Consider the following 26924-nt stretch of genomic DNA (forward strand, 5'->3'; position numbering starts at 1 on the left):
TTGTGCTAATATATGTACATAGGTTTTTTTGTGTGGCCACCAGTACCATAAGAAGTTCCAGTGGCTTTGTACTTTTTAATTTTATGAAGTAAAATAAGCATAGAATCTTGGCTAATTGAACTCTATATGTCATTTGTAATACCTCATTTTATATTAAGGTTTCTCCATTTGTCACTTAAAATTTCTCCAAAGCTTTTACTATTAACTAGGTCTGTTTTCAGTTCTCAATTTTCTGTTCCTTTACACCCAGAACCATTTGTCTGTTTTGTATTACTGGCCACGAAAAATTCTGAAGACAAGGTATCTTACTTTCTGAGACCCGTCACTTCCTCCAGTAGTCTTATGAACACTAAATTACCAGTGTTATTAATTAACGAAAGGACCACTGAAGGTAAAAGAATTAAGGGCTTCAATCCAGAAAGCCAGAATGTCCCTAGCCAGTTTGATTCAGTGGTTAGGGTATCAGCCCATGGACTGAAGGGCCTCGGGTGTGATTCCTGTTTAGGGTACTTGCAGGAGGCAATCAGTTGATGTGTCTCTCACGTTGATGTTTCTCTCCCCATCTCCCTCTTCTCTCTGAAAAACAATGGGAAAAAATATCCTCTACTGAGGATTGAAAGAAAAAACAAAAAAAATCCAGAATGTGTGTGGAAAGCCCAAGCAGTAGACTCAACCTTTTCATTTGTTGAATTGCTATTAATTGTAGTCTTGATTCTTTTGCTATTACCTTTGTTGTTTACTCTCATGTTTAAAAAAGAAAAAACAGTTGTTCGTAATCTCGGAGTTGCTAGTGGTGCAGTAATCTAGAATATTTACATTTGCTATTACGCTGCACTATACATTTTGTAGCAGATTTGCCATTATTGGTTTTCAGTTCTTTGTTTTTTTAAATCCTCATTAGAGGATATTTTTTCCATTGCTTTTCAGAGGGGGGGGAGAGAGAGAGGAAGAGAGAGAGAGAAACATCGATGTGAGACAGACATTGGTTGCCTCCCCACATGTGCCCCCAATGGGGCTGGGGATTGAAACTGCGACTGAGGTATGTGCCCATGGTCTGAATCGAACCTGAGACCCTTCAGTCCATGGGCTGACCCTCTAACCACTGAGCCAAACTGGCTAGGGCTGCCATTGTTTTCCAGATGATTAGGTCACATTGCCTGACAGTGTATTTAGTATCCGTAGTTATTAGAGTAACATTTGCAGTGCAGCTAGAAAACACTGGGATGGGATACAGATAACCCAATATCAAAATTACGTGTGTGATTGAATGTCATTGGAAGTCTTGAAAAGAAGGTTGTTCCTTTCCTGGGTCTTCAGTGTTTGATAGAGGATGTTCAAACAGTTGTATTTTTTATACGTATTTCTTTAGTTTTTCTATGCCTGAAAGCCAGTAAGTTGAAAATTAAACCTCACGGACCCAGCAGTTTCGCTACCACTCAGGCAAAGGTGTGTGTTTAGTAGTGTCAGTGTGTTTTCTGAGGTTGGTATACTGTTGGTGACTAAACCTGGCTCCATTCACATTAGGGTAAAATAGGTTTGTTCTTCCTATACGTTCGGATAATGATTGTTTCCTTCACTTTCCAGGTTTTCACTATGGATTAAATAAGTGTCAACATAAAGAATTAAAGGAATATATCATAGCAGCTGTTTCTATGTGCTGTTGAATGTCTTACCGTAAAGTTGGTTAAAGGGAGCAAAAATGATTTTATCAGCCTTTTTTAAGAGATCCGTTATCTAACAACTACTGTCAGTAATATCCCTTATATGTTTAGAGCAAAATTTAACTTTTTATAATATACAGTATGTCTATCGTATCAGTCCATAAAAGTGGGAATGCTAGAGAATTTAAAGTATTACAGTTGAGTGATAAAATGAAAACTGCACTGCTAACTATTTGCCAGTGTATCTCCAAACTACTAATCCCACTTGAAATGGTGACTGGAGCATGGTTGGTCCTCTAAACCTGTTCGTTTGCAAGTAAGGAAATGAGGTTTCATGCCAGGTGCCCAAGATAGTTGGAGCCATAACTATTCTTTCCACAAGTGGTGCTTTTGCATTAATTTAAAAGCAATGACAAATTGAGCTAGAGATTTAAATGACTACTATAGTGGAAAGTAATGGTATTTTGGTTTCATAAGGGGTATGTCGTATGGTCTATAATGTATGAGTTGTCACTAAACTTCCCAAAGGGAAATTTTTCTTTTGACCAAGATCCCAATGTAATTAATACTTTTCCTACCAAACTCATAAGGAGATTTAAGAAGATTCAGTGTGTAATCTGAATTTTAGAAGCATTATCGTTGGGGCAGGAGTGTATGACAAAGTTGATCGAAGAAAGGGTTTTCTGCTTGTTTTGAAAAGTCGTCCCCAGTACATTGAGCATTTTCATAAGAGTTCTAAAAACTTGAGTGACTTGTATGAAATCAACTGCATGCAACACCAGGAAACAAAGGTACCATTTTAGTAGAAGCTTAGAGCTACATAGAAAGTTCATGGCTTGGACGACATTTAATCGTACATAAAATTTCAGTAATTTTTTTCAGTAATGTTAAATTTAGAGAAGGCTTTTTGTCCTTTGTTTTTACAGAAGTTATGTTAAAGATGTCTTTTGAAGTACTTACTAGAATTGATAGATTATTGTGCAAGGAATATGTAAGAAACCTAAGTTCTAAAGATCAGCACATGCTCAGGAATTCAGAGGGGCAGAAACATAACTAGTAAGGTGAATTTGGGCAAAATTGCCCTCTTGTTTTTTAAACTGGAAACAAACATTTGCCACCTCATTTGACATTTATGCAAATTTATATTAATTTTAATTGAAATTCCAAAAATTATTTGACTTAGAAACGTCTTCCTTAACTCTGGAAATAGTTTAAAGTAACTTTCTGTGCTAAAATAAAATTTATTTTTGATGGGTTAATTATGTGCTGGTAAATTTCAGATTTCAAAAATAACCATGTTTCTCCAATAATATAATTGTAAAATGAAGTCCAAATGCAAAGAAGTATTAAACTGGTGTGACTGGCTCTTGGGTTGGCATACTTAAAAGTTCAACTTTGTCTTTTGTACATGCTGATACATATTGGGGGGGGGCGGGGGGGCATGGTACATGGTTTGAGGTGATGCTTTTAATTACTGAAATTATTACCTAAACAGCAGTGGAACACTAGCATGTTGAAGTTGCTACTCATGCTTTTCACATAGTCTGTGCAGCCAATTCTTCCACATTTACTGAAAGTTGATGCACATTCACACACTCTAAACTTATACAATAGGAATTGTGTGCATGGTTTTATTTTTTGGTCAAATAAAAATAGGAAGCGATTTTTATATGTACATATACATTTTTCCCCAAGGTAAAGTGCTGTGGATGTGAGAATATCTGATTTACTAAAAATGGCAGCCATGGTTATTTTAAGACAATGCAGATTTCCTTAATTTCCTCTAGTTTACTTGAAAGGATGTAGGAGCTAAGAGGTCACAACTTAAACTTAACAGTGTAAGTTTGCTAAACATAAAACATGGTGCTGAGGTGCTCAGTTTTAACTTTTTAAAGAGATCTTGAGGCTAGCTTTTTAATAAATTTTTAAGAAGTTTAAAGTTTGGTGAAAAACATTTAAGACGTTCTAAGCTATTAAAAACTACTTTTTAAAACATTGTGAAATTATGGGTATTACTGCCTGCCCCTTCCTGGTTTTTTAGTCGTTTTGGGAATCGGCTGATGGCTTGGAATCGCTTTACCGCTTTTGAGTCTTTTTAAAAAAAGTTATTTCAAGTTGTAGGCTTGCTTAAAACTAGCAATTGAAACTAGCAAAGTTTTCTCAAATAAAGATCAACTTGGAATAATATAAATGTATTCACAACCTCGCATATCCTAAATAATGTGTTCGATCTTAAACTAGTCTTTACAATTTTTTTACACTCCCATTTGAAATGTGCATTAATTTATGGTTAATGTTTAAAAAAAACGAATACGTAATGAGCCATTAACATCTTCATATGTTACGAGTGAAAAAAACTAGTATCTAAACGAGATGTTTTTAACATATTTTCTGTTTTAAATTTAGCTTAGCGAACAATTTGGGTAAAGAAATACAATTGTAGGATTTCTGCCCGGTTGTTTGCGTCTGAAACCTTAAATCCTGGAGTAAACAGTTCGGGGTTTTTGAAGGCACGTTGTGGCTATATGGCATAGGTGTTTTTTCCTCCCAAACTAAATTGTCCATATGTACTGTGCCTTATTTCTGCCGTGTCCTTCCGGTCTTGGTCATTTAAGAGAGATTCTCCTTTGGACTTTCTCTTAGAGATTACAGTAGGGGCTGTGGGGGTGGGGAACCTGGTCTGGGTAGGTAACCATTGTGCCTCGCGCAGAGAAGTCTAGGTGGCCGCTAGTGGGCGCTGTGGGTCCGTGGAAGTAGGCGACAGCGTGGCGCTCCTCTTGGCCGTTCTTAGGGAAGGTACTTCGCCAAGAACCCGAGCGCAGAATTGCTGCCACCGCTCCGTTTGGGCGCTATTTGATAGCGTCACCCCTAAATTCCCAGTCACTTTGGGGAGGCGTGAGTGTGTCTCGCGGCAGGCGCGAGTGTGCCCGCGACTCTTGGAAGAAGTGCTGCCTTCGTGCTAAGCAAGGCGCGGAAGATGCGGAGCCAGGACGTGCGCGCCCCTAACGGCTACTGCCCCGCCGGCGCCTCGTCCCCGGGGATCATTTTTCATCTCCGGGCCCCGTTGCCTTAGGTTGGGCCCCAGCTGCCGTTTGGTACCCCAATCCGGGCTGAAACGCATCACTGAGAAGCCCGGTGAAGGCAGCGAAGGGTCGCGCGAGCGGGGTGTCGGTCAGTCTCTGCGGAGGGGGCGCTTCATTAGAAGAAGGAAGAGGCCCGGGGAAAGCACTGCCTTCAACTCCGCAGGGAAAGTTTCGCCCTAGACGTTGTCCCTCTTTCAAAGTTAGGGCACTTGCCATGCAATGAAGCCGCGTCCTGGGAACAGGGACAGGAGGATCCGCGCTGTCCCCGCTCCCCGCTCGCCCGTCCCTAACAGCGCCCCGCCCCGCCGCTCGGAGCCGCGCGGCGCACTCGCAGGCCCCTCTCCTCCGCCGACCGCCCTGCGCTCCACTCGCGCCGCCGCCTGGGGGCCGAGGGCGGGGCTCACCTGTCAGCCTGCGCCCCGCCTCGCGGCGCCCAATGTCCGACGGGGGCTGATGACGGACGGGCCAGCAGCCCAACCAACTTGGGGCTGCCGTGCGGAGGACCAATGGGCTGCGCCGTGCGGGGCGGGGCCCCGCGTTTATAGTGCTCTGACAGCGCGGGGTCCGCGCTGACTCTCCTCGGCAGGGACGGCGGCGCCGTGCGGATCTCTCCTGCGCGCAGAGCGGGTCCCCGCGCCCTCCCCGCACACAAAGGCCCGCGCGCGTCTGGCGCCCGCGCCTGGGACGGAGCCCTCCTGCCTACTCTGCAGGCTGAGAGCCGCGAGGAGTGAAGAGGCTCCCGCGCTCCCGGAGACATCCCTCGCCGCTCCGCGCTTGGGAACATGGAACCGCGTCGACCCGGCGCCCGTGCGCTCGGGCTGCTGCCCGCCCTCCTGGATCTATAGTGCGAGGCGGCCCCGCTCGGGACGCAGCGCCCGCCGCGCGCCGCCCGCGCCCACTCGTATCTCCGCCTTTGTGTCCCCGCCGCGCGCCCTCCCTGCCGCCCCGCGCCCGGCACCCTGGAGTCGCACGGGAGCCGGCGGTTCGAGCTGGGTCCGGCGCGGCGACCCGGAGCCCCGAGCCCGCCGCGCCGCCGCACCCCGCGTGTGCGTTCCCGCCTCTCGCCCTGAGGGCCCCAAGGGGAGCGCCCCCGGCCTCGGCGACCGCTGGAGCTGCTCGGCGCGCCCTAGATCTGCCTGCGGTCTCCCCCTTTTCTGCCTGGAGGATTGGGGTTTCCGGCCCGCGCCCCGTCCCTCTGCCGTCCCGTGTGCGCGGAGCTGGGAGCGGCTTGGCCATGGCCGCGAGGAGGGACTCCGTGTGGAAGTACTGCTGGGGAGTTTTGATGGTTTTATGCAGAAGTGCGATTTCCAGATCGATAGTTTTAGAGCCCATCTATTGGAATTCCTCGAACTCCAAGTAAGTGGCATCCGCGATCACCCTCGCCACCGCGGGTCTGCCGCGCCGCGCGGTCCGTGTGGGAGGAAGGGTCGGGCGGCGGAACCTCAGAGCCGGTTTCTGGAACCTCGGTCCTCCCCCCTCCCCAGATTCCCGTCCCTCATCCGCGCCACCTTACACTTGGTGGAGTCTCCTCCCTCGGCTTTCCAGTCAGAGCGCCAGCCCTAAGGAGCTCCCTCCCCGCTTTCCTTCCCCCTGGAGCTCCTAGGCGTTAAAAAGCCCCTGGCTGCTCTGGTGCGACCCCCGCAAAGGCGTCCGACGGCAATACCTGACCCCTTTTTTCGAGGATGGAGAGCCCGGCCACAAACAGGGCTGGCAGGCGCGCAGGGGCTTTCGGGCTCTGGAGAGAGGCGGGGATGCTGCGCCCCAGAGGAGCGCCCGAGCTCGGTCCGGGCCCCGGGGACGGCAGGCGGGGACGGCGGGCTCCCGGCAGTGGGGCGCACTCCGGCGAAGGGAGCCTGTGGTCCCCGGGCCGCCGGTAGCGCCCCGGAGCCTCTGGCCTCGCCGGCGCGCAGCCTGCCCGGGAGTGCGCGGGGAGCTCGCCAGCTCCGCGGGAGAACTCCCGGGGCGAACTCCGGGGGCGAGCTCTCTGCTCCCCGCCCCGCAGACGGGCCTTAGGCTTTTCCTGGAGATCCCTCTGCACGTCGGCCTCTCTGTTCGTTTCTAAACCAGTGGCCACGAACTCTGTGCGTTCCCTAGCTGATTTGATTTTTAGGACGCTTTCTGCAAAAGCTGAAGGCCCTGCCTAGTCGACCTAGCTGAAGCTTTCACGCTTGGGGAGCCTGGGCAGCAATGGTATCCTTAGATCCGACTTGCTTTTATCAAACTGCAGCCGGGAGAAAGCCAGGCCTTGGAGAGATTAACTTTCAGTGTGAGCTACCAGGGTACGTTTAGAATTTAGAAATTCTAAATAACTCGTAATTAGTCATCTGTGTACTCAGCATTGCACATTACCTCATTCTTGGGATGCATTTTGAATCACAGCCAAAAATATTTTACAGAATCATGGAATTTTAGCCTTGGGAAACTTGGGAAAAGTATGGAGACATTGGCTGGTTCCTGGAGTAAGCGTTTGAGATCAGAAGCAAAATCAATGGCCCAATTAAAGTTGAGCAAGTTGGCCATGGATTTAGGAGTAAAGAGATAAGGGATTGACTTAGAAATCACATCTTAATTAAAGAATTGTATCCACTCCTTTAAAAGTGATCAATTTCAAATTCACCAATACGTTAACGCAGAATTCTCAATTATAAGGGCGAAAAACGTCACAGCTGTAAATGGGATCAAATTCATGCGTGATGCTAGGTGGCACTTCACAACACTGCTCATATTTAAAAGTTACTTCCATTTAGCCTGATCTTGTATGGAAGTCTTCTTGTTGTTATTGTTGTTTTTCCTTAATGTAAGATGCTGTGTTTGCTGAGAAATTAGTGGCAGTAACACCTTTACACCGGTACCGAATGGTGAGGCACCAGGTGGTGCCAGAACGCGCCGGGCTCGGACCTGCTCGCTGCCGCCCGCGTCCGAGAGCGAGGCGGGCGGGGAGCCGCGAGGCCTCCAGTGCTCGCTGCGCGCCTACAGAGGTCACTCTTCCATGCGCAATGCTCGCGGCGCCAGCCCTCGCCTCCTCCCCCAGGCTGCCTGCTCTGCTTCACTTTGCACTTTCACTGACGGACTGGCTTTGGGGGTTGATTCCCCCTCCATCAGGATTTCATATTTATATTTCAATCTGGTTTAAAGAAATCCCCTTTAGCCCCTCCAGCGTTCAGCTCTGTATATGTATCTTTGCATTATTAACTACTAGTTTGTGTGTATCTGGGAGGAGCATTAGAAATACTTACTTGGAAAAAAAGTAGAGCCATAGTATTTCAATGTAAGGTTTAGACATTAATATTTCTTTTCCTAATGTGTGTGGGGGTTGTGGGGGTGACTGCTGTTTACTCACCGGCCTGGTGATTAGCATTAGTCTGTTTTTCCCAGCTGTGGCCACAGATTTAGAGACCTGCTGGAGGCCTGCATTTTAGAGAAAGAAGTCTGCCTCCTTGCACTGCTGATGTTGCTGTTGGCTTGATTGCTCCAGTCCTCAAGAGTAGAATTTCTTTTATAGTTCTCATGATAATGGCTTGCCTGGAGGACTGGGTAATTTGTCCCTGGAAAAGGTCTACTTAACAAAGTATGTAGCTGAATGCTAGCTTGCAAGATCAGGAAGGTTTCTTCCTGGAGGAATGAATAAAACCCCCTCACGTCACGGGTTTGTTGTATTTGGGGAAGTCGCATATTTATTTCCAGAGAAAAGTTTGTCAGTCAATGCAGTGTGGCAGGAAGGTAATCAAATGCATTGAAGTTTCACATCAGTTCATATGAACTGGGGAACAATTCATTTGTAATGAAGCCACCATCAGTAATTAGATTTGTTTCATTCAGGGGTCAGCTTCTTTAGCAGGTGGTGGACATAGGGAGCATGCAGCAGCTGTTTGGATACAGGGTCCAGAAAATCCTTTGTAAATTCACTGTCTCCATAACTACTTTAATCACTGTCTGCTGCTCCCATCCCTGAGAGTTTATATAGCAATGGGAAGAAGTTCCGTGCACTGAAACATTGGCTCTGTTTGATTATTAACATTGTATCCATATACTCTGGTACAGTTGGAGACATCTAGGTTGTTTAAGCAATTTTTTTTTTTTTCTTTTTTAAACCTCAGGAGAGAATAGCCAAACCTGGCTTTCATTCATTTCTAGTTAACATTTCGGTAGGACAATTTTTTCCAAACACGTTTTTGCCAAAATAAAATAATTACCTCTTAAAAAAATATATATATATAGATTTTACTTTAGAGTGTGCAAGTCTGTGTTGGTATGGTATTCTAGAATGAATTACACCGACTTCCTTGAGACTTTCAGTTGAGCATTAATTTCTTATGTCTGGGGATGGCTGTTCCCTATGCACCACATACTGCTTAGTTAACAAAGCATTATTGCTTTTCCCATGTCATTTTCCCCTACATAATACTAAATTCCTGATATTGATTGACTTGGTAGAAAAGAATGGCCGGATAATATCCAGATAACCTATAATACATGGGCTCCACCACAGTCAGGCTCCGAATAAATACGGACCTGTCAGAGATTGATAAAATAAACTACAATGGATAGTGCTGTTTAAACAGTCCATTCAATACCATATATAAGCCAGCCTGCCCTCCATTGTGTCTGAAATTCTTATTTTTATAGGTAAACAAATGCACATTCAGCACTGATTGAATAGCCCCTTGAACTATGCTCCACAGTTTGCGTTTGGGTTAATCTTGTCGGTTTTAATATAGAGAGAAAAAAGCACAAAGCACCAGGGGTGGAATTGTTAGTGCTTTCACATCCACATTCCTCACGTTTTGTCAGGATGATAAACTGTAGGTAATGGACTGTCGTTGTTCCACAGGACAACTGAGCCAGAGAGAGCACAAAGACGGAGCTAAAACGATATCTCACAACATGCTTGGTAGCCTTCTTTCAGACGAGGAGAGAATTTATTTGGGAATCGTGTGTCTAGGGACTGCACTTTTTAACCTCAGCAATTACAGCTTCAAGCCTCAGAAAAGGGAGCTGGAGGTTAAGATGATTTGTTAAGCACTTGGTTCTAAATCTTACACAAAGCGTAGCTGTTGACACTTGTCCAACCAATGCAAAGACATGCAAATGACTTCAACATTCCTAAATGTTTCTGACTCCTGGGCTGAGGTATGAGGACAGGTGAATTAGGCATCATTCCCAGGTCAGCGAAATAAAAGCTACAGATTGGTATGGCTTCTCCACACGGAGTCGGCTGAAGAATAATGGGTGTGTTTCAATTAATTATCATAAAACCTCTTATCTGCAAATTTACTGAGATAAATCCTTTAGTTGGTGGATCACCACGATAATTTCCTTCAAATCGACCTTGCAAATGGAGCAGCTAAATCTCTGCTGCCTTGCCTTCCACGGAAATGCTTCAGGTAGCGCCCAGGAGGTTGAATCTGAACGTCTACCTTAGAGCAACGTTTCCCAAGTGTGCTCTCCTAATAGGAAAAGATTTGAGATCCCAGCCCGACTGCAGGGATGCGTCATCCGAATGGGAGTGGCGGGGGAAGGAAATACTATAGACCCTCATCAAGAAGGAAAAAAAATCTTAAGGAAGGATATTTCTTTAACACTTTATGAAAACTTTATTCTTAAACTCTTTCACTGCAAATTAGACAAAAAGAAGCGCTCTTTAAAAAATAATCATTAAAATGGTACTCCCGTCAGCCTAATCTCTGCCTTCCTTTGCTGCTGACATAAAAAGCCTGTTTTTCAGGTCACTTATCATACATCTACATAGATTTGCTTATGAGCTCACCCTTTGTGTGCAGGAGTAGAGCCTTAAATAGGAGTGTTCAACTGTTTAAAATATTTTGATTAAAATATGCAGGACCCATAGAACTATCAGCTTCTAGTTAGGAATTAGCTCTTTCAGGGAAGAGCACCCCCCCCACCTTTTTTTAGGGGAGGAATTAGAATGGGGCTGGGAGAGGGGTGTAAGAAAAGCAAAGAAGGAAGGATGGCAAATGGGACAGTGTTCCGAACAGCTTGGAAAAACTCCTGTGGCTTCATTGTCTCTCTAAAGCCAAATAACACAAAGACATAAGCAATTCAGCCCTTCTCTCATGATGGAAAATGTAAACCGTTGACATGGCTCCCCTGTTTAACTTGTTTAATTCTCATTTTAAATTCAGCACTATACCAGCCGTGTGAACTCTGAAGATTTCTTTAGTAATCCATTTTGTAGTTCCGAATCAAAAACAAAGTGAAAGGGTCTGACACAATTTGCTTTTATTTTTAGGCAAATCAACCCTGGTCATAGTTAATAAGGGGATTACAACCCAGACTAGGTCTTTACAGATGTAATGTAAATCAAGGGCAGAGTATAAAGAAACTGATCCCTTTTGATTGAAGTATGGTAAAAAGGCATAGAGAAACTAGCAGCAGTAATCTGATTGTATGGCAATAAAACCACCATTTTCCGTCTTTCAGATAAAAATAATGTGGTAAATCCATGCAGTTCATAAGATGTAAAGGCAGATAAAGGGTGAAGCCATGGCAACATATAGATTAGCTTGATGTTGGAAATGACACGTCTCTGAAAAGGGTGCAGAGACGGAGGCCCTTGCTCCGGGCTGTTGGCTATTATGTGAGACCCACACAGACTTGGAAACTCGGATTAGAAAGTATGAAAGCCCTACTTGTGGCCTGGGATGGTTAAAGCAGGAAAGAAAAGCTGCTCAGTTCTTGCTCATTGGTGGCGGATAATATGGCAAAGGTAGATTTCATTGACGGCCTTTTTCAGAGATTGAGATTGGGGCTGATTAAAACCTCAGATCACTGCAGTTGTTAAGGCCTGCAAGATTTTCCTTTTTAACTCCTGGCCTAGCAGCGGCCGCCATTCGGTAGGATTAAGTGCACTTGGCGGTCCCTGCCTTAATCTATTTGGGCTTCAGGCAGGGACATGCTGGGAAGGAACAGAGACCAGAGGGGATAGGTAGGGCTGGAGCTATCGCAAAAGAAAACAGAGACCTTTTGATTTCAGCCTTCCCTCAGACCCTGAGCCAGCTCGCACAGAGTGGGAGAAGAAGGGGAAAGCGTTATGGATTGTCCCTCTCCGTCAGCCAGATAGCTCGTCTCTGAGTTTTGTCTTTCCTACCCTGGACAAAAAATATATAATAATAAAAGGGGGAATTTCGTTTTCATTCCAGTCAGTGGTGATCCGATATGCCCAAAGCAATGGGCTCTCTCTAGATGATATTTTACTCATAAATCTGAGTCTTAACCTTTGAGTCAAATGGGATAGGTGCCCTTCATGTACACAAAAGGCTTATAAAAAATGTTAGCGCTGCCCAGCTTTAAAGTTAAACATGGTAACAACAAAATGGTCATGCTGGATCGTAATTGCCCCCTGTACTGAGCAACCTTGTAAATAACTGCACTTTTGTTTTTGCCTTCCACACTTTCCATTTTAGTCACTGAACAAAATGAGCCATTGAAGCCGTGATTGGGTTACATGCAGAGTGACATCCGCAACTGGGTCAGGCCAGAAAGGAAATATTTGCTTTATTGCCTTCTATTTGGCGTTGAAGAAAAGTTTCAGCAATTCTTTAAGAGAGTCTGAACTCTTGAGACATGAACAATACTGAAAGTTACAAACACCCAAAGCGTCTTTCCTGATGGAGTGGCTGGCTCCAGGGCATTTGGTGCTGTTTTCCTTACAGCTACATGGGGCCTTTCTAGACTAACACGCTCTATGAGTGTCTGAAGGTCTTCATTAGTCCTAAATATTCTATTTCAGACCCATTTCATTGATTTTATTCCTAATTCTCAGACAGCTGACGTGACCATGTGTTTTGGGCTATAGATTGATTGCATTTATTGCCTGTTTTTCTGGTCTTTATTATGTGGCTGTCATAGTTGAAAAACATTTTTTAAATGATTGCACACAGACCTGCCATTCCCAGTGCCGACTGCTCTACCTTCCTTTCTAACTTAAGTCAGTAATCTATATCCAAAGATCCATTGCACTTGCCTGGATTTATCAAACAGAAGGGACACCCCCTCATTTACAAGCTGATCACATCCAGGCACCTTGCATTCTGCATTTGACAATGATTGCTAATGGCCCATTCAGCTAAAGTATTTGCTTGTTAACAGGGAACAGAGCATGATAAATGTCCAGCAAGCTTGCGGCCTCCTTCAGCTTTTCAATTGCAGACTGGTGCATATTTATGGCAGGCAGATGACAAAAGAAGACGCTGAATTGCCCTGGCCTCCAGCTTTCTATTAGAAACGGGGTTAAAGTGATTAAAGAACTGATGCAGGAAAATGCTGCTGCACTTGTTTACTGAGAATCACCCAGTGTTTAGGTGTGTTCTGCCTGCTCTGAACATGTTTCAGAAGTGTTCAAGGTAAGGATGGTTGACTCTGGCTAACCAGTAAGAAGAATAGGTGATCAGTTATGAGATGTTTTCCATGCCCCCTGAGTGCCAGGTGAACCTATTGCTGTTGCTCCTGCAGCCAATCTGCAGTGGCTCTTTATTTTCCTTTTCATGTATAAATTCAAACATGTAATTCTAGTCCAAAGCATTTTGTGACAGGTGAGTGCATGCTTGCTGATTTCAAATAAAAAACATAGCAGGAGAATGCTCCATTAAAGAAAAACAAGTTGTTTCTGCCCCTAGTAACTCTCTAAACAAAATAGAGAGGAAATTGGCAGTAGTGAAGTATTAATAGTTTGCCATTTCCTTTCTCTAAAGCACGGAGAGATACAGGTTCTGACTGTACCCAGTAGTGGGCAGACATTCTGAATGCTGGGAACGAACCACGGGTGCTCTGCCTTGCTTTGAAAACTTCGCAGGAACTATAGATTCTTCACGCTTTCTATACAGAATTATTAAACGGTCCAGTCCATTTTCTCCATTCAAGTTCGGTTGCATCCAGTTTTGACCACAGTCCTTCTTGTATCATTCGTCCAATACTTGCCAGTTAAGTACCTTTTGCATCCAAGGCGTTACTCTTGTTTTTATTACGGATTCCTCCTGTGTCTCCCCAGAATAACTATGAGCGCTACCTACATTTTTTGAAACCAGTGTATCAGTGTGTTTGTGTTGGATGAAAACGTGATTGCAGACAGCCCTAGGCTCCTGCTTGTTGGGTAGGGCTGTGCGTTGGGGTGCGGGGCATGCCCTCCCTCCCTTCTGCCTGTGGAACTGCAGCTCCCCAGGCTGTACTCCCTGCAGGGTGCCTAACTCCTGACCTACAGAGCCGAGTGTCTGGAATGTCCCCTTCCAGCTTCTCTTCAGCCTTTCGTCTTCCAGCCTAGGAATCTGAGGCCCGGCTTGGTTTCACCACCAGATGAAATGCTTCTGAATCTGGCTTGAAAACAGTTGCCCTGAACAGGAACTGCCTAGCAAGTGCGTGGGGCTGGGCCAATGATGTTCAAGGCCAGCTCAGAATGTATCGCCCTCAGAAGATATTAAAAAATGTCAGTTTCCAGTTAACTCCCAGAACTATATTTGGGGTACATTTTGGATGGAAACAAGTACTCCAAGTTCCCCTTTGTCTGTGGGAAAATAGATCTTTATTATAATGGACAGTCCATAAAGTTCACAGTTTTCCCTAGATGAGTGTCCTCTCTTTATGATGTAGCAGATCAAACGTAATTCCTTTAAATGTTTTCTCTGTAATCCCACAGCACTTTAGTTAAATTTGGAGGGCATAGGGAGATGGTGATACACTGCGCTGTCATGATTCATAGGCAAGTCTTAATCCCCTTCACCGCCACCCTCTCCATCCCTACAAAGCGGGGACAAGAATTGTTTCATTTCATCGTTATCTCCTAGTTAGCATTGACATCCAGTGAGCATTAATTGGATGAAGAGACACAACCCAAACGTCTGTGTGCCTGCTTTGTATTAACATATCACCTGCTACTGGAGATCTATCTTTAGACCAGTGGCTGTGGCACGTTAGGGCGTCGCAGTCACCTGGAGGGCTTGTTAAAACGGGACAGCCAGCCCCTCCCCCAGAGTTCTGGATTCCTGAGGCCTGGGTGGGACTTGGAATTTACATTTCTAACTAGCTCTCTCCGAGTTGATGCTGATGCTGGACTGAGACCACACCTTGAGAACCTTTGCCATAGATCAGCCTTCTTGGAAAACTCCTCAACCTTAGGTCATCCTCTTGAAGGCTGAAGAAGCCTGTGGCCTGTGCCCTCATTCGTGCTTCTTTGGAGGCCGTAGGGGATCATCGAGATCATGGATGGTGGGTAATTCACTGATTTATTCAATAAGCGTTGATGAACCGTGCGGTCTGTTACTAGGCTCTGAGAATACAAAGAACGGTCTCTATCCTCAAAAGATTTAAATCCTGAAGGGAGTAGAGGGAACTTGGGTGGAAGCAGAGGCGTTTGGTGCTGCGGTGCATGGGCACTGTGTGCACCAGGGACACAGAGAAAGGGAATGGCCTTCATTCTGGAGGGGTGTCCAGAAAAGCAGCCCAGGGGAGGGGAAACAGCCTAGAGAGACAGCAGGCACCTGTAAGCAAAATCACCGCAGATGTCTGAAATAAGCAACTCAAAGTAATAACATTTCAGCTAAGGACACCGTGTGTCTGTAAAGTGTACATCTGCAAACATCTGCATTATTTTATCTGAGCATAACTCAAAGACAACCCGCAAATGAAACAAATAGACCCTGTGGGATAGCCGACCCAGTGATTTTTCAGTTGCCTTCTTAATATGAGAATTAGCAGTACCCTATATCCAAAGACTTGTGTTGATCATGGAAAGATCAGGCAGTACGATTTAGCAAAGACAGCCAGGCAGGCCCTATTGTAGTTTAGTTCAGAGTACATGCTTTTGGAATCTGGCCGTGTGAGTCCAATCCCAGTTTCTTTTTTAGCTGTGTAACTTTGGGAGCAGAGCATCCTCTTTAGAGACAGTTGTCCTGTCTCTAAAATAGGTACAATAAGCTTAATAGTACTGAATAAAAAAGTAATAAAATTGTGGTCAGGATTTAAAGAGTTTATTTAGCTCTGTGCTTAGCACAATGGGCCAATAAATGCCAACTATTGTTAATTAAAATGAATTTAATGTCTACTGTGTGCCGAGCTCTGGTTCAGTTTGACTTTCACATACAAATGCAGCATAAATAAAAGTAAAATGTTAATAAAAATATAACATAGTGCTTTCACTTTTTAAAGGCTCTGATGTTACATTGTAGCTTGTTTAACTGCCAGACTTTTATACATTCTTTAAGACTTTTCTGCTCTATGAAGCACTTTTTTTATTTCCCTCCTACTACCAATTAGATACTCTCTTTTGTACTTTCTACCCCTGATGCTTCCTTATGACATGCATAGCCCTGGTCCCGCTGGTTCAACTTCATCATGGATGGAGGAGGGCCTGGGCAGAATTCACTTTGTGTGTTTTACTTCAGGTACAGTAAGAGATTAGATTGTTGAATGAAAACACAAATTTGACCTGTAGGGAGGGTAATGTAGCATTTTTTTGCATTGATATTAAATGATACTTCTTACTTAGAAACCTACTGGCCTGGTGGACATGGTATGTTTTATTTAACAGCATTGTATATGGCACTTACTATGTGCCAGCTGCTGTTCTAACTACTTGACAAATACTGATGCATTCAACCTTCATAGTAACCATCTGAGAGTGGTACTTTTATGATCCCCATAATGGGGAAACTGAGGCCCACGTTGCTTAATTATCTTGCCCAAAGTCCTATAGATAATAAGTGGTACAGTTTGCATTTGAACCTGATTACTCTGGTTCCAGAACCCCTCCTAGTTCCCTGCCTCTCTCTTACACTGTGGCATGGAATATGTAGAAATTGTGTACTAAATTAAATATGCGTTTGCTCAAAGCAGTACACACAAGGTGGATAAAAAGAATGTTTTGGGTGTAATTCTTTCCTTGCCCATCTTGACATATAGTCTTTCCTCTGTTGGGCACCCAATTCTAAATCGATCCTTTAATATAACAAGGTTGTACCCAGTGGAGACTAGACAGTCATGAAAGTGTATAATATTAATGCATCTACTGGGTATTATTCCTTTGATTATGAATACTTTTGTTTTTAAAATTTAAATGATTGTTTGCTGGGAGAAAAAGTCAGGTTTTCTAGGAGAGTTGCATTTGGTTGGATGCAGAGCGTGTGTCAGGCTAAGGAGATAGTATGACATCTTTTTTAGAGTCTAGTCACAATTAAATGCCATTTTATTTTGGATTTTGGGAGCGGTGCCAGCTTCCAGCTTGTCAGAGCTGAGAAGACTCAAATCAAGTCCAGGCCTATTTCTACAGCAAACTGGGATGCTGGCGTCTTGCCTGTGGATTCATTCAGTACAGCCCATCTGGCTTTTGATGTTCTGCAAGTTTGGAGCAGTTTGTTTCAGGAAGCCGTGCAGCAAGTATTGGTGGGCCTGGGGTCCTCTTGACTACGGAGTGAGCCTCTCCGGATGGCGTTTCCCCGGGACTTGTCATCCGTTTGTACCTGTAGACCAAGCAGCCGGCAGGAGGGCCAAATCACCAGATCTTTATTCCTTTTAGAGGGCCCCAGAGCATCCTCTTATCTCCTCCTGTCCAAGTTCCTTCATTTTAGTTCAGGAGCAGCTTGTTTGAATGACTTAGTGTACTTAGCTTTGGGGGTGTTTTTGTGTTGTTGGTCAAGGTAATTCAGGCTGCTTGTGGTGACTGAGCAGGAAATATACTGTCCACAAAGTTACAGTGGCACGCCATTCCCCTTTTTTCTAAGATACAGCTTTGGGGTGATCTTTATGGATGTCAGTAACCCAGTTGGCCTCACTCTTCACACAGGAGCGGTGCAGACCTGGCCACTGCATAACCTGCTTTGTTTCTGTTTCCTCTCTTTCCCCCCTACTCTCTGGGCTGTCGCCAGGCTATGAAAGGGGCAGGAAAAGGTCTCCTGTCCTATGCCCACCTCAGATCTGTCCTTGACTCTGCTCTGGAGCCTGGGAAGGAGGAAGTATCCAGGAGGCAGCTCTTTAGGTGGCTGTAAGGCGATTACGCACAGCCTTATAAATTGTGTTGCTAGACTTATGATGCTTGGCTGGCAAGAACAATCTCACCTTACATCATGAGAGAACTAAAAGAATTTTGTCTCTTCTTAAGCCTTACTTATGAAAGTATCCATTCTTTATTTACACAGACACCTATTGACCACCCATTCTCTGCAAGGCTGGGAGGACAGGGGGCTGGGGTCCGAGGGTAAACACAGCAGGCTCCGCCCCAGAGGCACTCTTCAGCTTGAAGAGCAAGCATTGGGCCCCTTGCTGTGCACCCCCTTTCTTTCAGAGCTGTTTGCCCCGCCAGAGTTTCATTCACCCATAAAACATGGGTGAATTGTTTTTCTACATAGGCAAAATTCTTTGAAACTAAAAAAATATAAATTTATATATGATGATGGGCATGAAAGGGATGGGAGGGGCTGATAGAAAAGATACACCCAAATTCTAGGTTATGATATTGCTGTGTGCTAAGACCTTAATTCCATGCCTTTGAGTTGTTAAAATGCCAACCCATCCCCTGTGTGATTTACGCGTGCCTTTCATCTCTGTGATTTTCCCACTTGGGTAGATGATCAGATAGAGCTCCACGCTTCTCTCTAAAACAACAGAGAACCGGCTGGAAATGGCCTTTAAATTTCTCTCTGTATGAAAGCCATCTTTCTTTCTGGGGCCTCACCTATAAATAACGAGAGTTCCACCTTCCTTTATAGACTCTTACTGAAAGCATGGTCTGGAACAAGACCGTACAGGTGCAAACAAATTACAGTTGGGAAAGAAGCTCGCACTGTCTCTTGCCTCTGAGGGTTGTGAAACGCTCGTTTCGATAATGGAGCCGGCGTGGTCGAGCCGGCGTGACAAAGGTTGGCCCCAGTGATTCACTGCCCTGCTCTTTTCCCACTGTACAGCATCACCGGCCAGGCCCACTGTTCCAGTCCCTCAGTTCTGCTTTACCCAGCTACAAAATTCATGGCATGATTTCCTTTTTCAGAAAGTTTTGAGGGAGGGAGTGTTTTAGAGCAACTGGTCTCTGTGAACCTGCGAAAAGAAAGCAACGACACCTGTGTATCACACACAGTATGACTTATAGATGAAGGTATCTCTTTCAACCTCAGCTTGCTATAGGGTGTCCTTCTGTGAATCGCGGGTTTTTATGACAGTGAAAATCATGGTAGGGATAAAAATTAAATAATCACTTGTGTTATTTTCCCGAAAGAAAATTTAAACTATGAGACTATTCCCTTTAAGGATTTAAAAATAAAATTCACTCTAGCCACCCGTGTTTTGAGCATTATATCACAAATAAAAGACAAGATTAACATCAAAAGGAGTCAGTTTTCATTCAATTGTGCAGCATTGTAGGCTGTGAAATTTAATATTATTTTGACTTGTATGGTAATTGCAGAATGACAGAGGGAAATGGATTAAGTTTAAATAAAAGTATACACATCAGCACACACAGACTGTTAAATGCAAGTTGAGGTCACTGGGCCAAGAATGTATTGCAGATTAGAATTTTATAAATGCAACTTTCCCGCAGACTAGTTTAATGCTTTTTTCCAAGTGTGCGCATAGATGAAGAGGCGCAAACACTGTCGCGCCTCCCCTTGAAGAGCTGCAGAACGGGTTTGTGTGCCTGTGGGCTCCCGGTGCCTTTGAATTCCTACGCTTCTCACCTTTCCCTGTCTTGAAAAGATTTTGCTTGTCATTGGCGTGAAGTTCGAAACGCACCCCCCTCCTCTTAGTTCTCGGATTTATAACACTTTAATGGTCCCAAATTGTATAGTCTGCTTTTATGCCCCCTTTCTTTCCCTTGAATAAATCAGGTTCATGTTGCAGATAATATTTGTCTCAGAAAAGTGTGAAAGAGGGGCACCTGTGAAAACAGGCCATTGTTCCAACGCACATTCACGTTCGAATTAAAGCAGAAAATGTCGATTACAGCCTCCAATTACTCCCTTATTTCTCGGAGGTTTAAAGCCACGGAGAAGATAGTGGTGTACTCGCTGGAAGTTTTAAGGTAATTACTTGTTCCTCCAAGCAGTGGGATCTGGTAACCTAATTCTGTATAAACCTGACACCCTCTAGCTACACCCCACTATCTCTCTGGTTTCAGAATATGTCTGTACAGAAACTTGTTCTGATGTTAAAGTGCAAAAGGGGGCAGTAAAGTGCTATCCACAAAAAAGGAAAATTTTTCCCTAAATATTTCTTATGGCCGATATTGCCTGAGTCTTTTGGGGGGACCCTGCTTGTATTTATTTATTTATTTATTTATTTTACAACAGACTCTCCTGTTTGGGGCATTTAGAAAATGTCTGATTAAGCTGTAGCAGCAATCTAGCATTAAATGAAAGGGGATGCAAGACTGAATGTCCTGCCTGTGTATGAAATGTGCCGTCAAATTCACACACTTGTGAATCTGTCATTTGTCTGGAGCGTTTATGTTCCCAAGTGCACAGAGCATCTCTGAAAGGAATCCTGGGCTTCTGTTTTAATCCTATTCTAGCTCCGTATAGACACTCAAGGCCGAGTGCACGGTGAAGTCACGGGTCAAGGGTTTGGGCTCATCCAGGGCAACGTACATCTTTTGTCAGGAGGTAACTGGAAAGACCAGCCAGTTACAGCGAAGCAGCAGAGTGCTTTTCCTCACTCAGAATTTCAGACTCACCCAGTGTACGAACTGACTGCTCATCTTCCCTGCAGCCTTTGACATTTAATTGAAATGAAAATCAAAGCATTTTATGGGGAAGGTCCACGTTTTCTAAAATGTGGTAAAAATACAGAACGTTGACTTGTGAGTGAACCTATTTGATGATATGATATGATTTTTGGTGTGTAAACCTGTTAGCCAACTCCCAGGCTGGTGTAGTTCAGTGATTGCGCATAAATTGTATCTATCCCATTTGTTTTTATATGTTTGAAGGAACTAGTTGTATGTTACATACTAGCTGTTACTACAGCTTTTGTGGACTCAAAAATGGATTTGTTAAGTAGATCACCATTCAGACTATAATAACTTTTTTTAAAAAGCTTTCTAAGGAATTGCACCAAAAAGGTTGAAAAGTCTACAGGCTTTAAATATTTTAAATGCTTATTTAAAAAAGCAGTTATGAAAAATTGCTCAAGAATATGATACAGTTTGTTCTTTGAAACTGTACAAGTAATGTTCCAATCTGATCACAAAATCATGTAGTGTTTATTGCAGAAACTTCTGAAAAACACAGAAAGCTAATAGAGTATAAAGCATATACTCTAATGATGTAACTTTGAAATGAAACATAAAAGCAGTTCTTCCTGAAAAAAGTAATGTCCATTTACTTATGAATCTGGTTCTGCTCGGCAATTTGCTGCAGAGACAGGTCGTCATGTGCAGATCTTCTGTCCCTCCAATTTGCATATTGGCAGGATTTGCATTGGTCCTGTCACATGAGTACCATGGTTCTGTTTCCAGGTGGATAACACCTGTCATAAGTATGCAGAAATATTAGACACTTAAATAGATTTTTATGTGCATAAGAGTAAGTAGACATGGCTCTGGGTCTGAGTTGACACTTTTTAAATTAAAAACACTGTTGTCATGTCTGGCTGGAGGGGCTTTGCCTGACCCAGTAATTTGTTTGGGCACAGAAACTGGTCATTCTTGTCAACATGTGTTTATTCTGATGTCTTTTATTCTGTGTCAGCTTGATATTTTCGCATTCGCTCACAACAGATTGATTTGCCCTTGTTTATATGGTAGCTTGGCATATTCTTCAATCAGCTACCTCTATGTATAGACTTTTTTAGAAGATCCAGGTCTTTTGTATTTCATGTATATTTTCAAAGACTCTTATTAACATCAAGGGGCCCCTCAGTGATTTGGCTGTTCTCCTAGGTTAACCTACATATTTTAGGCAACCTCAAAGAAATGTGAAAGAAGTCGTGAGATGGTTATCCTGAGGTGCATATGTTATGGTCAGAGGCATTGTAGGGGCTGGTAGGAGAGAAAAGAAGCCAATTGGGCAACCATGGCTAACATCTGATTTCTCTCTCGAGACCTGATAATGCAATACTGGTCAATAGAAAAACCCAGGCTTAAGATCATGACATGGAATGTTCTGCTGTGTCAAAGAAAATTGTATGTCATGATCCCTATATGCTTAAGTGGCTGGTTTATGCTTTAAATGCATTGTGTTCGTTTTTTTTAATTTAAATTTTTAAAAATTTATCTTTATTGTTTAAAGTGTTGCAGATGTCCCCTCCTTTGTCACCCACTGACCCCCCTCTACCCCGCTTCCTTTTTAGGCAAGCATGGGATCCTAGTGTGGATTAAAACATGTCACATAATGACTGTATTGTAGAAATAATTTCTACAATGATGAATATGAAGTTGAAATGTGTAATTTAGATTATTAGAGATCTAATTTAGATTATTAAATATTAATGCCTAATTTAGGTTAATAGACTGATTCAAAGTATTCCCCGTGGAAGTGTTACAGTCTGGTATTCAGAGTAACTTTTAAAACTTGGAGTAAGTTCAATAGGGAATCAGAAGATGAAAACACACCTCAAATCATTCCATTTCGAGCAGGTTCAATTTGGAGCCCTACTCCGGGTTTCCATTTTTTTCCGCATTATACTATCTCTATATTTGATCCAGGTCATCACATCTGTTATCTTGCTTGGGAATTATTCATTGGGAAAAATCCTAGGATTTTCCACTTTTCTGCTCGGCCTGCCCCACTCTCACAGCATCCCAGGGAAGCCCTCCTGTGAGAAGCACGAAGCCACAGCACCAGTGTCCAGGAAGCAGCACTCAGCCCCGGGCTCTCCTTATGGGGAGGAAGATTCGGCCTCCCCTTCTCAGGAAGGCAGCAAGGTGACTGCTCTGACCTTCAGGAGCCTGGCTCAGAGAAGAAACTGGCCTGGCAATGTTGTCTCTCTTGTGTAGGACATGAAGCACTGTTGGTCTTCTTTGTCTGTTTGTTTTGTATTAAAAACCAGCAAACTATTAAATGACACCTCTAGCCACTTTTTGTTTGGGACATAGTTTAGTTAAAACAACCTCTCCTGTGTGATATGTGTTATAACTGTGGGGCTTTCCCTCTATGCTCCTTTTGGTTACAAGATGAACATTATTTATTCACACACACAAAAAAATCTATATTTGACATCCACTATGGATAGCCAGTTTAGTAATTTAAAATTAGCCAGTGGTCACCATCACAGCTATTATTGATACTTCCTAGGTCAACATAAGTGTACTATTGAATATTATAAAATATGTGGGGCAGTTTCTTTTGGTTCTTGGCCTCCTGGGGTTCACCTTTTGGTTCTTGGCTTCCTGGGGGAAGGCAGGAATACCAGATTGCAGCCTTTGTGAGTCATGGTCTCAGGTTCTCTTACCTCAGAAGCAGCCTCAGCTTTGGGCATGACTAAGGCGGCTGGCATGGAGCTAGACTCGATGGTGCTCGAAAGCTTGTGTACGTATTGATTTTCTCCTGATTTTCCTTAACTCTATGGCTTGTCTATGAAAAGCTCAATTTAGGGAAGAAAATGCATTTCACAAACCAGATTATGCTATAATGTAATGCAGTGAGAACTGAAAAGTGTGCAGAGAAAGGGGGCTTTCCCTGTTGTGCCTCGCGTCTGGCACAGGTGTGCCCTCATCTGTGTTGAGTGCTGGGTACGTGTGCAGTGATTAAATGAAGATAATGTGCTATAAGGTGCTTTGATCAGTGCTTAGCAAAGAGTAAATGCTCAAAAGCAGCAGTGTTTTTGTTATTAGTGGTTCTGGAGGTGGTTAATTGCCTTGCATTTTTAATAGAAAGCGATTGTAGAAGACTGCTGATGCTCATAAATCCTTCCAGAGAGAACAGGTCTGAAACTCCATCTGCGCGGCTCCTTGCTCTCCAGAAGCACCATCGTGCCTGGGAGGAGCCTTCTGGAAATCTCATCTCTGCGCTCAGCACACCCTGTCCCAACTCTAGGTGGTCCTGACGTGAGAATTCCTTCCATGCTTGTAATTGCACATAGTTTGTGGCACCTAATTTGACTTAGCTTTATTTGTGTATATTTTGGCTTCCATTTGTTCTTTCATATTTTTTTTCAACTAATACATCATTTATTGAGCATTTACCATATGTCAGCCCTTGGGCATTTGGTATTGAATGAGACACACCTGGGACCTGCCGGCCCTCGGTGGGGGGGGGGGGTTGGGGGAGATAGATTGTAAATTCCTGATGATCAGGATCTTCTACTTTTGTGTCACTCAGAGCCTGGCGTGAAATACGGTTCTTTAGTTGTTATATGTTATACTCACGTTACTCTTGTTTGTTCCCATGTTGCCTTAGAAACCGTGAGGGTTCCTGGGAGGGAAGAAAGGCTGCAGGGGCTCAGCTGCACCTAGTGGTGATGTGTGCAAGAAATCTGTGATTCAGGCTCAAACTCAGCCTCGCCCTTCCCTGCTGAGAACCCATAATCTCATCAATTAAAGTCACTGCTAGGCTGACCGGTTTATATATATCTACACACGCTTAAAAAGTAAACCTTCAAAGCACTCAAGCTATTGGTTCTTTTGGTATGGCTTTAAATAAAGAAGCAGTCATATTTTTAAGGAACTCTTGAAACAATTACTTTTTCAGGGAAAAGATTAAAACCCTTGCTTTACTTTTTGCCGCAATGTTTTCTGAAAAGTGAACTGACTCTTTTCAAATCACTAGAAACGGTGAGTCTTACTGAGATTAACTTTCCGTGAGCATATTAAATACGCTTGCTGAAACTTGAGGTTCCTCCCTTCCATTTTGAGAAGCCGTCCCATGGGTCACCCTCCCCATCACCGACCGTCGTCGCTTTTCGTGTGATTTGTGCCTTCTGAGAATATGGGCTAGAACGTGGAGGTCCTTGCCGCTCCCCAACCCACGTGTCACGCATTCTTGACCTCGCCCGTGGGCACCGGCTAAAGCTGTAGCTCAGAGCTGGCGGGTGAAGAGAGTCATGAGGAGTTACTTACCCAGCTGGGAGGAAATCTCCGAGGAGCCCTTGGTTAACCAGGAAGAAAAATTATCTCATGAAGGAAGCAGGATCCTGGCATCATTTTGAATGAAGGAAGAACTCAGTGAGCCAAACTTTAGACACAAGGCGTGAGGTGGGAGAGTTGTAAGAAATGCAGAGATGATATATAGCTTCTGGGGGAGGGGGGATCTGATGCATTAAAAAAAAGAAAAAAAAAAGTATTGACTGGATGGACAAGAAAATGGGCCCATCTGGCTGCTAAGTATCCTGACCTCGGAAGCCTGGGCAAGCGCCTAGGGAGCTGGTCCATGGTCAGAGGTGATGGGTGTGAAGAGCTGAGGGGAGGCGGGTACACGCATCCAGGCTGCAGGCCTTGGTTGTGATTTAGGAAAACTTCTAACAACAGCTTACATGTGGTGATCACTCGGTGCCAGCCACTAAAAGAGAAGGTTTAGGGTAACATATTTGGAGGGAGGTGTGAACTGGCCTCTGGTTCTTGGGTTCAGTGAAGATTTCCTAAGAAGGTGAAGGAATGAAACTGAGAAAAAGTCTGCGCCGGGCAGGTGAGGGAGGCGAGGCCCACCCATTTCATCTGCTCCGGCTGCCGGGATCCTGCCCCCACTCCTTAACCACGGGGGCACGTCAGGATCACTGTGGGGGGCAGGGGTGGAAACTAAAGGGCCTCATCCACAGACGTTCTGATTCGGTCCCTCAGTCCCTCCACCAGAACCCCGAGTCTTTGTTTCATTCTCAAAGCCGGACCTGCCTGGAGAGGCTGCACTGGCACCCAGGAGGCGGAGGGAGCACCCGGGGAGTCCTCAGTCTCCTGGAGCTGAGTTTTCAGTGTCTCCTAGGAAACTGGAGGAATGGTGGAGACGGTCAAAGAGAGACTCTTACTAAGTGGTGATCCTCACCTGTGCAGAGTGCTGGAGAATTCTTCATACATGTTTGTATGAGACTTGTTATTGTTATAAAAAAAATTCTCATTTTGAGATTTTGTTAGGTGATTTTTGTCCCTCCTGTTTCCTTCCCTCCCTTCCTTTCATTGTTCTTTCTTTTTCTTTTTGTTAATCAATAAATGTCATATGTCCTGGCTAAAAAAGCTCAGTAAAAACAGGGCTGGGGGGGGGGGACAGACTGTCCTCTCTTTGGGATTGTAAAGTAGCCTTCCCAAGGAAAATGACAAACCACCGTCTGCAGTCTGCCTTTTTCCTGCCATAAAGAGCATTGCTTTTAAATATAAATCTATAACATAATTTCTGTTATGTTCTGTGATGCTTCAAAACCGCCCTCATGCAATTTTCAGAAAATTAATACCATTCATTAGCATAAATCATAACCTGCTTCCTCAGTATGGATTTGAAATTGGGGGTGCCCCGTCCTCCTGGCTTTCTCTCGGTGAATTACGACCCATTAATTGTCATGGCTGGTGGGCTTCCCTGGTTAAATAAAGGGTTGGATTGGAAGGATTCAGACATGATGCTTTGTTCTCGGGCTTTAATATTTTAATGAGCCCGAAGGCTTGGCTGCTTACAGAGGAAAGAGCTGGGATTTCTAAGTGTGTTGTTAGTGTTAGCACTTGTAGAAGGATGTTCATTAGGAAGCTCTTGTTTCAGTTTCTCAGAGAAACTCCCCATTAAGGAAGATCTTTCAGCAGCATGGCCGGCAAGAAGGAGCAAGGGGAGGGGGAGAGCTTTTAGCTGTAAGCGTTCAGGGGATATTGTATCAGTTGTCTTAGTTCTAAAGATTTGCTTCTAAGAATTAATTGGAGCAGATACATCTCAAGGGAGGGGAAAAAAAGGTTGGTGGAGCAAGGACAGTAACTGCTGTCCTCGCAAGTCAGCGACTCTTCATCTTGCAGCTGAATCAATACTACAACTAATTATTTCTAGTTATCTTTTATGGGTTTGTAAGACATTTCTTTTGTTCAGCGTAATAAAAAACCCATTGTTTGATCCGTGACTGACTAATTATGATAAGTAATTTGAAACATTCTTGATGAAACTTGTCTGTTAATTAACACCAACAGCCAATGGAAACTAACAAGACAACAAAGTATTCGTGCACCCACTGTGCCCTGGCATCGATGCCATCTTTCTGTGGCATGCCCAATAAATAAACGAAAGCTGCCAATGGTTAAAAAATAACAAACAGGTGGGAAGGTGTGACTCACCAGGAGGAAAAG

General features: G+C 44.1%; 1 protein-coding gene across 1 annotated transcript in view; it reads left to right on the forward strand.

Annotated features, from left to right (window-relative positions):
* Window positions 1-5330: 5330 nt before the first annotated feature.
* Window positions 5331-26924, forward strand: part of EFNB2 (ephrin B2) — a 44480-nt gene continuing 22886 nt past the window's right edge. Inside the window, exon 1 of the mRNA XM_081125912.1 lies at window positions 5331-6100. Coding sequence (XP_080982038.1) covers window positions 5979-6100 — 122 coding nt within the window. The 5' untranslated portion in view covers window positions 5331-5978. The remainder of the gene's footprint in view (window positions 6101-26924) is intronic.

This window comes from Miniopterus schreibersii (assembly GCF_964146895.1).
Source record: "Miniopterus schreibersii genome assembly, chromosome: 2".
NCBI lineage: Eukaryota > Metazoa > Chordata > Mammalia > Chiroptera > Miniopteridae > Miniopterus > Miniopterus schreibersii.